General features: G+C 38.3%; 1 protein-coding gene across 7 annotated transcripts in view; it reads right to left on the bottom strand.

Moving 5' to 3' along the window:
* Positions 1-14,681, bottom strand: part of ARHGAP15 (Rho GTPase activating protein 15) — a 622,596-nt gene that overhangs the window by 220,263 nt on the left and 387,652 nt on the right. For all 7 annotated transcript variants that reach the window (XM_079924573.1, XM_079924572.1, XM_079924570.1 and 4 more), the window contains one exon: positions 4,929-5,027. In XM_079924573.1, coding sequence (XP_079780699.1) covers positions 4,929-5,027 — 99 coding nt within the window. The remainder of the gene's footprint in view (positions 1-4,928; positions 5,028-14,681) is intronic.

Genomic DNA, 14,681 nt, shown 5'->3' with positions numbered 1-14,681 from the left:
TTCTGCAAAGTAGCTTATAGCTGGAATCATCAAATTTGGAAGACCTGGTATCACTGATTTTTAACTGTGGTAAAGAAAACCACATAATATAAAATTTATCATTTTAACCATTTTTAAGTGTACAGTTAAGTGGTGTTAAGTGTGTACACATTGTTTGCAACAGATCTCTAGGTATCATTTTAATGTTGTTAAATAGTTCAGGGGCATAAAAATCAGAACTGGGAATCATGGAGGAAGAATGAGTTGTTAAACCGTATTCCAAAGGATGAATGCCAATCCAAATGTAATTTAAAAATTGTTTTAAAACCAGCCCTATTCCTTTACAAACAAAAATATATTCAATGCATAAAAATACATTTAGTGTAGAAACGTGTTCATTCATTTAGTTAACTCCATTATTATATAAAGGAAGTCTTTGGCAATGTATGGTATTGTTGTGTAGAAAAAGGACTGGTTCATCATTTATGGCATGTTCTTTTGGGTATCTCACACCAAGTGACTCCTTGTATTGTGCTGTCACAATGTGTCAAGAAAATAACCTGGGAAATAGGCTGTAATTAAACTTCTGGTCTTATCAGGAGGCTAAAACCAGAAGAGTATGTGTTTTATTATTCAGGGTTTATAATGTCATTTAGAAATATATTCTAAATAAAAATTATATATATTCGTTGTTTTGGTTTTATTTTTTTGCGGTACGTGGGCCTCTCACTGCTGTGGCCTCTCCCGTTGCGGAGCACAGGCTCCGGACGCGCAGGCTCAGCAGCCATGGCTCACGGGCCCAGCTGCTCTGCGGCATGTGGGATCTTCCCAGACCAGCACATGAACCCGTGTCCCCTGCATCGGCAGGTGGACTCTCAACCACTGTGCCACCAGGGAAGCCCCAAAATTATATATATTTAAGGTGTACAACATGATGATTTGATATACATAGACACAGCAAAATGACCAACTAATTAACATATCATCTCCTCACATAACTACCAATTTTTGTCTGTGACGAGAGCACCTGAAAACTACTCTCTTAGCTTATTTTCAGTATTCATCACAGTATTGTTAACTCTGGTCATCATGCTCGTATAGTAGGTCTCTAGACTTATTCATCCTGCATAACTGCAACTTTATGCCCTTTGACCAAGATCTTTCCATTTCCCCCATCCCCTATTATGCCATTTTTAAGCTGACAAACTTCTCCTATTGTTTTTTTATTATTACTGTAGTGGTTGTTCTTTCTCCTAGCACAATATCTATTCTTTTCTTTCACAGCACTTATCACAGTTTGTTTAATGTATATCTGCTCTATATTCTCAGCTGGTAGTATGGAGACTGACACAGAGTAGGTACTGAATAGTTACTTACTGCCGAAATGCAGTAAAAACTAGTGTCTGTTACTTCAGTGAGTGTTTACAATGCCGCACACACTGTGTGCCGTTCTTTCCAAATATCAGTAACTGGTCTTCACAAAGAGTAGCCAGTCAGTTACATAGTTTTCATATAAAAAACTATGGATTAAGGTCTCAGTACTAATTATACCAGTTTAGTACTTTGTTTAGTTCATGTCTCCTAGGTCCTTGTCTCTAAGTGACACAGGTGACCCTATTTTTAAGTAAGCAATTTCTAGACACCTTTGAGGTCATCATAAACTACAGAAAGTATTTTATAAAGCACTGAAGACTGGACTTCTCCCTCTTTGGATCTACATACCACCAGTGTGTCACAATGTTATCCTCTCCAGGCTTGTCCCCCCAGACCTCAAAAAAGTATCAGATGATCTCCTGCTTTTAGTCAGTTTACCATATGTATTGAGCATTAGCTGAACAATCATTCAATATTTTTGCAGAAACTGCTCTGGAAGAAGAAACATAAGTTGAATTTTTCATTGGCTACTTATGATTTCACATATATATATAAAATCTAAAACTGTAAAGGCAAGGCAAGGGAGAATGAACCACTTGGAAAAGCTTTAAAGACTAACACTCCTTTACAGTTTGCCCTCCAAGTTTTCTGTATGTTTTCTAGGCTGAGCAGACAATGTCAGAAACCACAGAAATAACTTTAATCTAGTTATAATAGTTGGTAAGAAGGAGAATGCTCTGGTGGTTTAGAGGAATAGAGGAAATCCAAATCAAGATAAGGAAACATACTAAACAAGTGATTCGCTAAATTGGTTTACATTCGGCTCACTAAGAGATTTCTTTCTAGGTAGGTCCAAGAGACGCAAAATTTAAAATGTAACTAATACCACTGTACCAGTGATGAATAGAGAATGTATCTTGTGCCAAGGGCTGGGTAGGATTTCCCTGTGGAGGCTAGAGGAGCATGGGCAAACTGGCTCTGCCAAGTGCAAGTAACTAACTGAATGAATGAATGGAGGAATGAATGGATAAATGGTGAGAAATGCCCTCCTGATGTTGTTTCATTTGAAATCAAGCTTGTAAGAAGCATTAAAAAAATCCAGCTACAGTTTGTAAATGATTTTTTTAAGGTGGGGGAAATAACCTCAAGAAAAAGAGAGAGAAAGGAAACAAAATATTTTTTATAACAGCTGATGTGCTGCTGTAGTGAGGATTGAGACCATTTTCCTAAGACTGTGAGAGTAAACACACAGTTTTCATTAAAAGTGCCTTTCCCATAACTGGTCCATAAGCATTTCCCATGACTCTGCAGTTAAGTATCTTGGCTGGAAGAGGATCTGGCCATTAGAAGGAGGGCTCTAGATATGCAGAGTCCAGCCATGCTGAGAGACTTGGCACCTTTATATGCTACTTCCTAACAACAACCCCAGCATAAAATGTCATCAGAAGCCTGCATAAACATTGGACTTAGATTCACATAAATTATTTCTGTCCTGAGGTGCTTTATGCCAAAATTTAGTAAAAACAACACTTTGAGTAAACAGAATTGGCATATCAATGTAAGAATATTAATCCAACAAATGATCATAGAAAAATATAATCAAAAGCACACACTTGTAAATCGTGCAGTGATGTGAGAGGTTTACCTTGTGTCTCTGAGTTTTTGTTGAACATTTCCATACAGTTCCTTCAAGCTGACATTGCCAAAATGCTTTGAATTATCAGTTGCTTTATGGAATTGCAGTCTTTGAGTTTCATTAAAACACTTAGGAATTATTTTAATAATCATATGTGATTAGTGCCTGTTCAGTGCTGAATCTACAAATTCATTTTAAGAGTAAACATTGGGACAATGAAATATAATGCCAAATATGATTGCCCCTGTCAGAAAATACATTGTCTTATTTTATTAAAAATCACCAACAAAATACCATGAACAAAACATACAGTTTCTATTTATGGGCATTTTCTATTCTGCAATACCATGGTGTTTGCATGCCACAAGGTTGTATCTAGCAGAGTTCTCATTTTGCCTGGGGTATGTACATAAATAGAGAGTTATAGAATCCTTTTTTTTATGGGCACACATCTTATTATGTACAGCTTCCCCCAAAGTCCTATTTGGATTTTTGCTAATATAACAGTGCTCACACCATCAGTGCTGAGTATTTATAAGAGAATGAAGATTTCCTGAAAATGATGATAATTTAACTATTAGCAATAATGGCATTATAACATTTTCAGTGATCCATTTGGCTTTAAGTACTTATTAAATAATATTTATTCCTAAAATATGTACTTACAAAATTAAATGAGATTGCAACATACAATAAAAAGACAATTCTCTCTAAACTCCAATTGATTCCATTCCTCACAGATACCTCTCCTTGTGTTCATTCTGCTTTTACTGTTTTCTCCTCTCTCTTTGAACCCTCAGCTCTTCTCTCTGATATGTTGATATGCTTTTCCCCAAAGCTGCTCACTTTATCCACTTTCTCTACCCACTCGTCCCCTTCTTGTTATTCTCTCATTCCCTACTGACATGGGAATAATAGGATCCCAAGGCTGTCCTTACAGTATAATCAAAGTATGAATTTCCAGGAGCTGGAAATTGCAGACCATTTTTATTATGTTTCTATAATAAAGCCAGGTAACATCGAGAGAATTAAAATGGCTTTTCCCTAGCAGATAACTTGGTAAAGATTTCTTCCCTTGGTTCTATTGTTTTAAGAGACTGGGAGCTGAAAAGGGGAATAGATTCACCACTTCTTTTTCTGGAAACACCTCTGTCTTTTACATGATATATATTCCCCTAGATCCTGGGAATATGTTGTAAACTTGTAACAGATGGTGATGAAGCTTCACATTTCTATACAATATATTTTTTGGGACTCTGCACCTACTGTACGTATCTTTCAGGGAAAATGACCTTGAATGAATAAAGTCATAGTCTGAAGGAAAAACACCCCACAGATAGACTAGCATAGAAATGATGAGTCAAATGGGTTTTGTTTTGTTCCCCTCAGTAAGATGAAATAATTTCAAATGGAAAACAGAATGTTGAAATATAGGAATCAAAGGTCATCTGAACACTGGAGGTGTGTCTGTTAATTGTTCCAGGAAAACCAGTTAGGCATATTCTGTGCTGAACAGATACACGTGGAAGATGGAATATCACCATGTGCAAGTAGAAACGCTGTTTGCTTCACTTGGGTAATGTTGGGGGCTTACCAAAATATGTTCTGGCACAAAATCTACCAGCATGAATGTTAGGAGGGTTCTAACACTGTGAGTGCTGATATTTTATGAATGTTTTATCACTGGCGAGAAAACAAGAAGTTTGCAATTGAATCAACAACATGTCAGACAGAAAAAAATATTAAAAAAAGAACATTAGTGGGAATTATTGATGTCCCTACTGTGAAAACAAACTGAAGTTAATAAGAAACTTGATCCTCTTAACTGATTAACAAAAGTCAAATTTTAATTTCATAGCTTGTCAGTGCTGTTAACTTGAGCACTGGTTGTGTAGAGGGTACAGTATTGGGGGAAATTGCTGTATATTCAGTTACCCACCTCTTTTTTCGACAGCTTCAATGCACTGCTTTACAAACCGCGGAACTGTGGAATTTTCACGTTCACACACTGTGTGCAGATGAGAGCCAAAAATTTGATCTGCAAAAGAAACAAAGATGAGCTTCATTAAAATCCAAGCTTGCGTTGTTCTTTAATTTGATTCTGTTTCCATATCCACTGAATGATGAAATCTGCATCTTGCATAGGAATCGATTTTTTGCTTTAATTCCAAAGTGTCTATTGCAGACATACAAAGACCATAACTCCCTTCTCTATGGAACAGGACTCCGGCCCCAGAGAAAGAAAACTAACACTCTGCCATCGATTAGGCAGGGATGACTGAGTAATTTATAGTCTCTCTGGGCTTAACTTTGTTGTCTATAAAATAATGACAAGGAATTAAGAAAACTTCTATAAAATAATTAATCTTAGTGAATTGGTGTCTTAGTGTTTGAGAACAAATTTGTCAATGGTTATCAAAATTACGATGTTGTTAGTATATGCAGAAGATTCACCCTGTGGCTCAATGATATTCGAAGAAAGCAAGTTCCCGGAGACTTACTTGGAAGTGAATTTCTTCACATCTCTCCTGCCTTGAATGCCCTTCCTCTTCTCTAATCTAAGTATCCCCTTTCTTTTAGGGCTCAGCTCAGATGGCTCTTTCTCCATAAACTCTATCCTTCCTATCTCAGCTTTATGTCTCCTGTAACATAGGTTCTTTGGAATACCAGTTCTTCAGGATGTTAATAGGCGATTTGGGGGAAAAAGCCTGTAATCAAAAATGGTTTAGCCACATTGGGTTAAACAAAGTTAAACAGGTTTCTTTCATGTGTACTTATTTTTAGAGCCTGTGTTATGCCAGGGTGCACTGGGAATCTCCAGGCGGGACTGGAGGATGCATTATTTCCCAAACTTATCTGAGTAAGATCCTTTTATTTCAAAGGGCATCTCTCCAGACTAATGTTTCCCAGAACACACTTTGTGAAATTCTAGCCTAGCCCTCTCATTTGGAACATGATTTATGCTACCTTGCATTGTGTATTTACACTTATAATATATGGAATGTATTTTCTCAAAGCAGATTCTGAGTGCTGCATTGCTTATATGCTCTTACGGTTACCAGTGCCTAGCACAAATTTGGGTCCACGGCATTCACGCAAAGATTTTTTAAAACTGTGTTAAAATATGTGTAACATAAAAGTGTCCATTTTAACCACTTTTATGTGTACAGTTTAGTGGCATTAAGTACATGTGCATTGGTGTGCGACCATCACCACCATCCATTTCCAGAACCTTTTTAAACAGCATAGATGTTGATTACTGATAATGAAACAAATATTTAGTAGGTTCAAGGGCTTCCCCTCTACCATAGAATGAAATCCAATTCCCTAACATCACTTCCAAGGCAGTAAACGACCTGACCTTCCACCAATTAACTGATTTCATTTGCTTCCTCTCTACTCTTTCCCGCTCATCACTTGCCTGCCACCACTCTGTCGACGTTGCTGATTCATGCTCTGCCTCAGGGACATTGCACTTATTATTTCCTCTGCATGGAGCTCTATTGTCCTAGCTCTCTGATCAAATGTCACCTTCTTATTGTAGCCTTTCCTATCCACCTTTAAATAAAACCTGGCAACCACTGCCAATAGAACTCTCCATGCTGCCCCACCTTACTTTTCTTGGAGCACTTTTCTCCACCTGACATATTAGATTGATATGTTTACTGGTTAGTTGCTTCCCTTGCTTAGAATGCAAAACCCAGGAGAGTAAGGACTATTCCTATTTCCTTTATTACTGGATCCCCAGTAACTCGACAATGTTTGGCATACATTAGAAGTTCAATAAATATTTATTGAATTATTGACTGTAAGACAGCATCTTAATCATCAGTGGAGGTCTTCAATGCATTTAAAATATATTTTTAGCAGAAGTGGGGAGAAAAATATAAAATGCAGCATAACAGAATGCTAAATGATGCATTATTACAAAGGGGTAGTCAACAAGGACTGTGGTGAGACTTCAAGAAAGTCACGATTTTCATCCATTTCTCAGAAAAGGTGATGGCTTGAATTGAGAACTTAGCAGAGAGGGAAAGAATTAAGGCTAAAACACCAATAATAAGGACTTCAATATGGAAATGTGCATTTTTTGCAAGAGAGAGAAAGAAGATAAGCTCAAAACACAGTAACATAGTGTAGAGAAGTGGGAAATAATCATAGGTATTTCCTTTGAATAGCTGGTCAAGTAACAAAGATTTGTTCAAAAACAGTGAGTCACCACTATAAGAAAGGATAAAATAAAATATTACTTAAGAAAAATAATCCAAAACTTCAGATTTGATCATTTAATTTGGCCAGAGGTTACGGTCAGGGGGAACTGTTATAGAGTAGAAAATCCTTTAATAGTAATCATAATTCAAATGAATTTCACAAATATTTATTATCTTCTATACTTGTAGTGATGAAGTAGGCATATTAGGTTGTGAAAAAGATATCAAGAGGTCATAATACTGTAGGGCTGAAAGAAAAATTCAAATAATATAAAAAATAGACTATAACAGGTATCATAAAAGGTACTCAGTGCTAAGGAGGATGTTCTATAGTATCGAGTTTTTTGTGTCATGTAGTGCAGATGCCGTGTTTGGTGGGGGCAGAGTGGAGGGAAGTTTATGAGATGGAGATCATTCCAAAAAGATAGATTCCTGAATGGAGTGGTGTTAAAATCTGGAGAGAGGTTTCTTTTGTTTATTTTTTTTTCTTCTGATAGGTAGATACAGGAAGATGAAGATGAAGGCACTCTAGTGTATTTACTGTTTCATTCACTCACTTATTTGCCAAAAAAAAAAAAAAAAAAAAAAATTCTGAGTGCCTGCTCTGCATCAGGAACTAGGAATGGCACCGGTAACACAATAACCAAGACTCAATTCCTATACTCTAAAAGTTTCTTGACTAGTGCGGGCATCATATAAGTAAACAGGTAAGAACATATCGTGAAAAATATTATACCTGGGGAAGCACAGATACATGTGGCAGGGCAACCTGAACAGCCTTGACTGCACATGGAAGACTTCCCAAAGAAGAAATGAATCCTCGAGGATAAGTAAGACTTAGATTGGAGAGGTAAGAAAAAGGACAAAAAGGACATTTGGAGAAGATGGAGGAGAGGCAAACAAACACATCAATGATGAGAAGAGTGATGAGAAGGATGTGGTGTGCTGAGAAAAACATTCACTCTTTCTTATTTAGAAAAATCTTGATGTATTAAGCTTTCAAAGGAGATGAAGATTATGTTATGTCTTAAATATTAAGTCAGTATTAAATATTAAGTCAGTATTAAATATTAAGTCAGGCAGGTAATTATTTGAGAGTGTGCAAATACCATCGATTTCTTATACACATGCTATTCCCCTCCCAACTTCTTTCTTGTTCTTTTTTTTTTTTTTCTTAGAAGATGTTGGGGGTAGGAGTTTATTAATTAATTAATTTATTTTTGCTGTGTTGGGTCTTCGTTTCTGTGCGAGGGCTTTCTCTAGTTGTGGCAAGCGGGGGCCACTCTTCATTGCGGTGCGTGGGTCTCTCACTATCGTGGCCTCTCTTGTTGCAGAGCACAGGCTCCGGACGCGCAGGCTCAGCAGTTGTGGCTCACGGGCGTAGTTGCTCCGCAGCATGTGGGATCTTCCCAGACCAGGGCTCGAACCTGTGTCCCCTGCATCGGCAGGCGGACTCTCAACCACTGCGCCACCAGGGAAGCCCCTTCTTTCTTGTTTTTAAAGTCCACTCATAAGACAGAACCTGAAAGTGTTCTCCATTGACTTCTGTTTCCCCTGTAGCTTTAGTTAGTTTAAATTAGTTCTGGTTGGTAAAATGTAAGGGAACGTGACTTGGGAATCTACAAGAGAAGATTTTTTTCCCTGATAAACGGAGAGGGGTATATGAAGACATTCTTTCTTTCTTCCTTCCTGCTTTGAACATCACTGTGCAATCATGCAATGCCTGGAGCTACTGCTGCAATGTTGTCACCACGAGGCAAGAAGCTTGCAAACAAAAGCTAAACATGATTAAAAAAGAAGGTACAAAAACCTGAGACCTCAACAATATTGTTGAACTTTTAAACCTATCCTAAAACACATTCTCTAGACTTCCTGTTATATGAATATAAATATAATAATAATTAAATATAATATAAATAATTTTTAACTGGGTATTCTATCACCTGTAACCAAAAGGTCCATAAAAAAATGGGAGGCACAGATAGTGGGGAAGACTGAACACAAAGAGATTTGTTAAGAGGCTAATGTGATTGCTTGGGAAGACCAGAATCAGGATAGGCTTGTGGTAAATTTAATCATCATTGAGAATCCATCTCATCTTCTCTGAGTTAGATTCATACATTCACTACCTCTGCCATCTGCCTGTGTAGTAAAACTCACTAGAGTGGGCAACATTTTCCTCATTTCACTGCTATAGGGCTTGGCCATATGACTTGCTTTGGATAACGTAGCATGTGTAGAAATGATGTGTCAATTCAAGACTGAGGCCTTCAGACACATTACAGATTTCTACTCATCTCCTTGCTTCTTCACTATTGCCAAGACAAGAGTTTCCCTGGGTAGCTGCTGCGGCTTCAGTCTGGGCTCCAGAGTAAATACATATAGCACAGAACTGAGGGCAACCCTCAGTGAGGAGACAAGTCCAGTCAGACCTACAACTTAAAGCAGAGCTGTCCATTCAAGCCTGCCGTAGACTGACCCACAGACACATGAAAAATACGTGCTTTTTGCAGTTTGCCACTGAGATTCTATGTTTGTTTGTTAGGCATCAATAGCTTACTGATAAAGATGATAATAGGAGTCTGGATTTTTGGTGATCTAAGCTATGCTGTGAGAATGAAAACAGAGAGTTGACAGGACATGGAAACCAAAACTGGGGAGCAAATAAATAGAGAAAAAAATCTAAATTTGGTTAGAGCGTGGAAATATGCATTTGTTTAGAGTCAATCCTAGGAAGGCGTCTCAAAGGAAATTTCTCTCACCTTAAAATTTAAACTCATTATGTTTTATGTTATATTATGGCATTTCTTATTATGTATTCTCTCCAGATCAATTCAATTCTATTTAATTCAATTCAGCAAATATTTCATAAGCACCTACCATACGCAGGGCATTGTAAAGAATGCAAAGATTGACATTCATCCATAGCTATCTATTACATGCCCACTGTTGTCCAGACGGTGTGCTCCATCCTAAAGATGCAATGATCCATGAAGCATGATCTCCCACAGTGTAGGGGGAAGAACAGCTCTCAAAACCAGTTATAATATGATGTGATTAGTGCTATTGCAAGGACGCTCAATAATAAATAGCGAAGATATATTTAGCCAGGCAAGGGTCAAAGTACGTTATATATTTTAACTTATTTAATCTTTATAACAATCCTTAACACTTTGGTGGTAGATACTATTACCATCCTGATCTTATAGGAGAGAAAAATGAGGCACAAAGATATTGAGTGGTTTGTTCATAGTTACAAAACATCAGGCTCTGGGGAAAAAAAAAAAAGATAAGGACCTGAACTAAGACAACGAAGAGATGGGGTGATTCAGTGAGATTTGTAAACTGGATGCGGGAGGTGAGCCAACCCACCAGGCAAAGAGGACTTTCAGGTTTTTTGCTTGGTTGGAGGAGACTAAGATGCTGAAAACTGATGGTTTGGAGAAGAAAAGAGAGATTGATGTTTAGAAGTTAGGATAGCATTTCAGACCCAGCAAAACACTGATGGGACATCCAGGTGAAATTCAGAGACTATTGCTGATCATAAGGAAAATGGCTTTCATAGAATGAAACTGAGAAGCAGATGTTTGTGGTAAAGATTTGAAGAGAAGGTAAGAAGTAGAGGTAGCAAACAGACCCCCTTTTTTAGAAGTTTAGTGGTGGGAATTCACTAATTATAAGGAAAGACGGGACTTGGGGAAAGATTTTCATTTGGGGTGGATAGGAGAGAATTTCAATTGCAGAGTGTTTCTGATTGCCAGAATGCTCTAGAGGGGGTGAGACGCCCTCTTGGCTGTTTTTGGTTGCTATAATGCCTGGGGTGGGGGAGGTGTGCTACTGCCACTTACTGGGTGGTCCAGGTAAGTGCAGGCAATCCCTCACTGGGAGAGAAAACAATCCCTCCCTGATTGCCAATAACGCCCTGGGGAAAAAAGAGCTTAGATATGTTGAACTTCATTAGATAGAATGGAGACGTTTGCTTTCACTAGTTACCAGAAAGGTCAAAAAATTCCATCTCACTTATATCCTGTCTTTAAAGTGGCTATACTTACCCAAGGAGGTATGGCTCTGTAGTAGAAGGACCTAGCCTTTCAGGTAAACCTGATTGAATCAAAGGTTGTCATGTGGCCCAAGCTGGGTCAATGCAATTTGTCCTGCAAAAGTTTTAGAATTGGGACACTATAGACTGAGGTGGCATCAGAGATACTACCTGCTCCAGGGATTTGAATTGAAAGGCCGTCTAGATTTAGACACTGCAGGGCAAAAGCAGCCATTTGGGGAGATGGTGATGTGCAGTGAATGAGTGTTACTGAAGCTAATATGCAGACAGAGAGGTGAATGAAACAGACACACCTCAACTTCTCACTTCCTGATGCCTAGGCACCATATATGGTTGCCATGGGGTGCATTAGAAGTTAGAGGGAATTTCAGTTTAATGCAACTAGACAAATTTGGCTAGTACGTGGATAGCATTGTCCACAAGGTTTCGAAGAGGGTTTACAATCACAATAGAAAGGACTAGCCTTGGGAAAATAACTAAATGAGACCCCCTGTTACAGATGATGCTGGTTAGGAAGAGTATGTTGTATGTCTGTTGGTTTTGCTGGCCCTGGAACTATTCTTCTATCCTCCGGTAAGAGCACCCTGGTTTTCCTTTGGGGATGATACTTTCTCATTCTGCTGCCATTTGTTTTGAGTAGTGCTGACCTCACCAGCTCCAGCTCCAGGGATGAACATGCATTTCCTCCCCCGGCCACAGTAATCGGTTCAGACATGAACACATGACCCAGCTGGATCTGGGCAAGCAAATCCTGAGGCTTCCTTTTTTTAGTGCTGCTGGGAAAGAGGAGCCCTCTTTCTATAGGATTTGGTAAACTATGAGGATATGAGTCTAAGCTTCTAGAAGTTATATTGTCAGCTTCTGGGAAAACATACTGGAGAATGAAGCCAACAGAGTGGAAAACAGCTGAGGGATGGAGGAGCTAAATATTCGATAGCATTTTGTGCCCAGAGGTCCAGTCATGCCTGAAGCTATCCTTGTCCCTTGGACTTTTCAGTTAAGTAGTCCAATAAATTCCATTCCTACATTTGCAATTTGAATAAGTTTCTATCAATTACAACTAAAAAACAACTTGACTACAACATTAGCCTTCAACATTACATGGTGAATTATATAACGTGGAGGAGATGGTGTTATACATGAAACGACTTTGCAAAGTCAAAAGTGCTATATCCAAAGGAAGTAAATCATAGAGATTTAGCTTAGACATCATTGTCCAATTTAGGGGCTGTGGTAAGATTGCCACCCATCTGTAACTCTGATACAGTCCAGAGTTTGATACACCAAGGAAGACCACTAAATTATAGGAATGTCTTTGAACCACAGAACCTTCTTTCTTAAAACCCTGTAAAGAAAGGGGGAGGGAGAGAGAAGGTGTTTTGTTTTCTTGGCAAGCATTGATGACCTAGCTTTTGCCCCCTAAACTTCCGTGCTTGCTGGGCTGGCACAACATTAAGGATTGTTTCTGCTTTTCCCCTCCTTATGGTATTCCAAAAAAGGGAGCAGTCCCAGAACCCTGAGCTCCCGGCTCCCCATCTATAGTCCCATCTGTGGGCTCACTGGTAATCCTTTATTCCTCTCTTAACAACTTTTTGTATTTAGAAAACACCTCTTGCTAGGGGTGCCAATATTTTCAGAATGCTCTGCACATGCCTATGGCCTTGGCTGGTGTGATCATTACATCTTTGTTCTCCTGCTTCAGTGCTTGTACCAGGGGTGGCAGGCAACACATTGGTTGGAGAAAATCCATTTTCTGTAATTTTTCTTTGAAAGCATCTTTTGGTGAGAAAAACAAATAGACCTTCCACATGACTGCACTTACAAATCACGTTGTTTACATAATGAATTAGAGTTTAACTAGGGAATGGTGGTTTTTAATCTTTAAGCTCTCAAACTTTTGACCGATTTAGTTAGTTCATCAGCATAACCAGGTTAAGCCTCCCAGATCACAAATTAGCTTCATTCTCCCTCATCTCTGCTATGTATTTTTTGACAAAAAATGAAAAGAACACCCAGTAATGGGATCTTTGTCAGTTAGATTCCAAATGAATCAAAACTATGAGGAAAACTACTCAATAGAGGCAGTTAAATGTTCAAATAATGTGACGGTGTTATCATCATTTACGCAGGGAGACAGTCTCCACATGCTTTTCAAAATGATGTTATTCTGCTTTCAGGACAGAGGCCCATTGCGGCCACTCTAGTGAATTTTAAAGAAGAAAACAAAGCACCTAGAACTACATACATGAAGAAATAAAGAGGGGAAGAGAAAACAACAACAAAAAACTGAACTGTTCGGACACACACACACACACACACATATTGGATAATTATTTTGGTAATGAGGCATATTCATCAAGGATTTTGGCTACAATAGAAAAAAATCCACTGTGGCTATCTTAAGCAAAGAAAAATTTATTCAAATGATGGTGAAGGATAGGGGTAGGAGGAAACTCAAAGAATTTACTGAGAACTAAAAGTAATTTATAACTGAATCACTTTGCTGTACACCTGAAACTAACACAACATTGTTAACCAACTATACTCCAAAATAAAATAAAAACAAACAAAAAATTAAAGTAATTTATTAATTCCTCAAAGAAAATACTGGAGGCGAGGGACCAGGCTTGGAGATGTTTAATCCAAGGTTCTCAGGAGATCCACGAAATAAGAAAAAGGAAATAGAGCAACTGCCTTGTAACTTTGAGAGCTGGGTCAGGATGCTATACGCATTGTCACCTCCACCACCAGTACTGTCCTAGCGACTTCTGTTCATCAATTACTCGAGATCTGAAGTTCCAATAGACAATGTCCAACGGGTTGAGATTTTGTCTAAAAAATGGGTTGAAATGAGAAAAAATACAGCCCATGTAGCTTCCATAGTAGGTAGCATTCACTTGGAAATTTACTCCCTCTGGACTGCCACACACATGGGCAGATCATTTCCCAATAGGTTGCTATGAGGGCAGGGCAGTGGAGAGTGGAGGGCTAAAATAATATTCTCAACACAGGTAATTTCAGCGATTTCACTGATTTCATCTTTTGATTTTAAACTGTAAGTGACATTTGCTTTTCCTTTTGGGAGTAGGTTTCCAGACCAAAACTTTCAGATTGCTTATGAGGGAATCGTATTTCTATCCTTATATTTTCTCCACTTCCATTCTTACATTTTTCTCTTCCTCACCTTTAAAATACCCACTATATGAGCCCCCATCATATAACTTTCCCACAACTTTACTGAATAGTTTTGGAGAAATAGGTGATTTAAGTTAAGAACTATAGTTTACTGATGGCTTATGTCTTTGAATTAAGATGCGGAAAAATACGTTTAATGCTAAAACACTAGCACTGAACTTAACCTATCTTAAGTGCTTCGGAAGGTACCGCATTGTCTTATGATGTCTCAGGGCTTTGATTAAAA

This window comes from Stenella coeruleoalba (assembly GCF_951394435.1).
Source record: "Stenella coeruleoalba genome assembly, chromosome: 6".
NCBI classification, from domain to species: domain Eukaryota; kingdom Metazoa; phylum Chordata; class Mammalia; order Artiodactyla; family Delphinidae; genus Stenella; species Stenella coeruleoalba.
The sequence above is the reverse complement of the archived record's forward strand: the minus strand, read 5'-3'. Positions and strand labels throughout refer to the sequence as shown.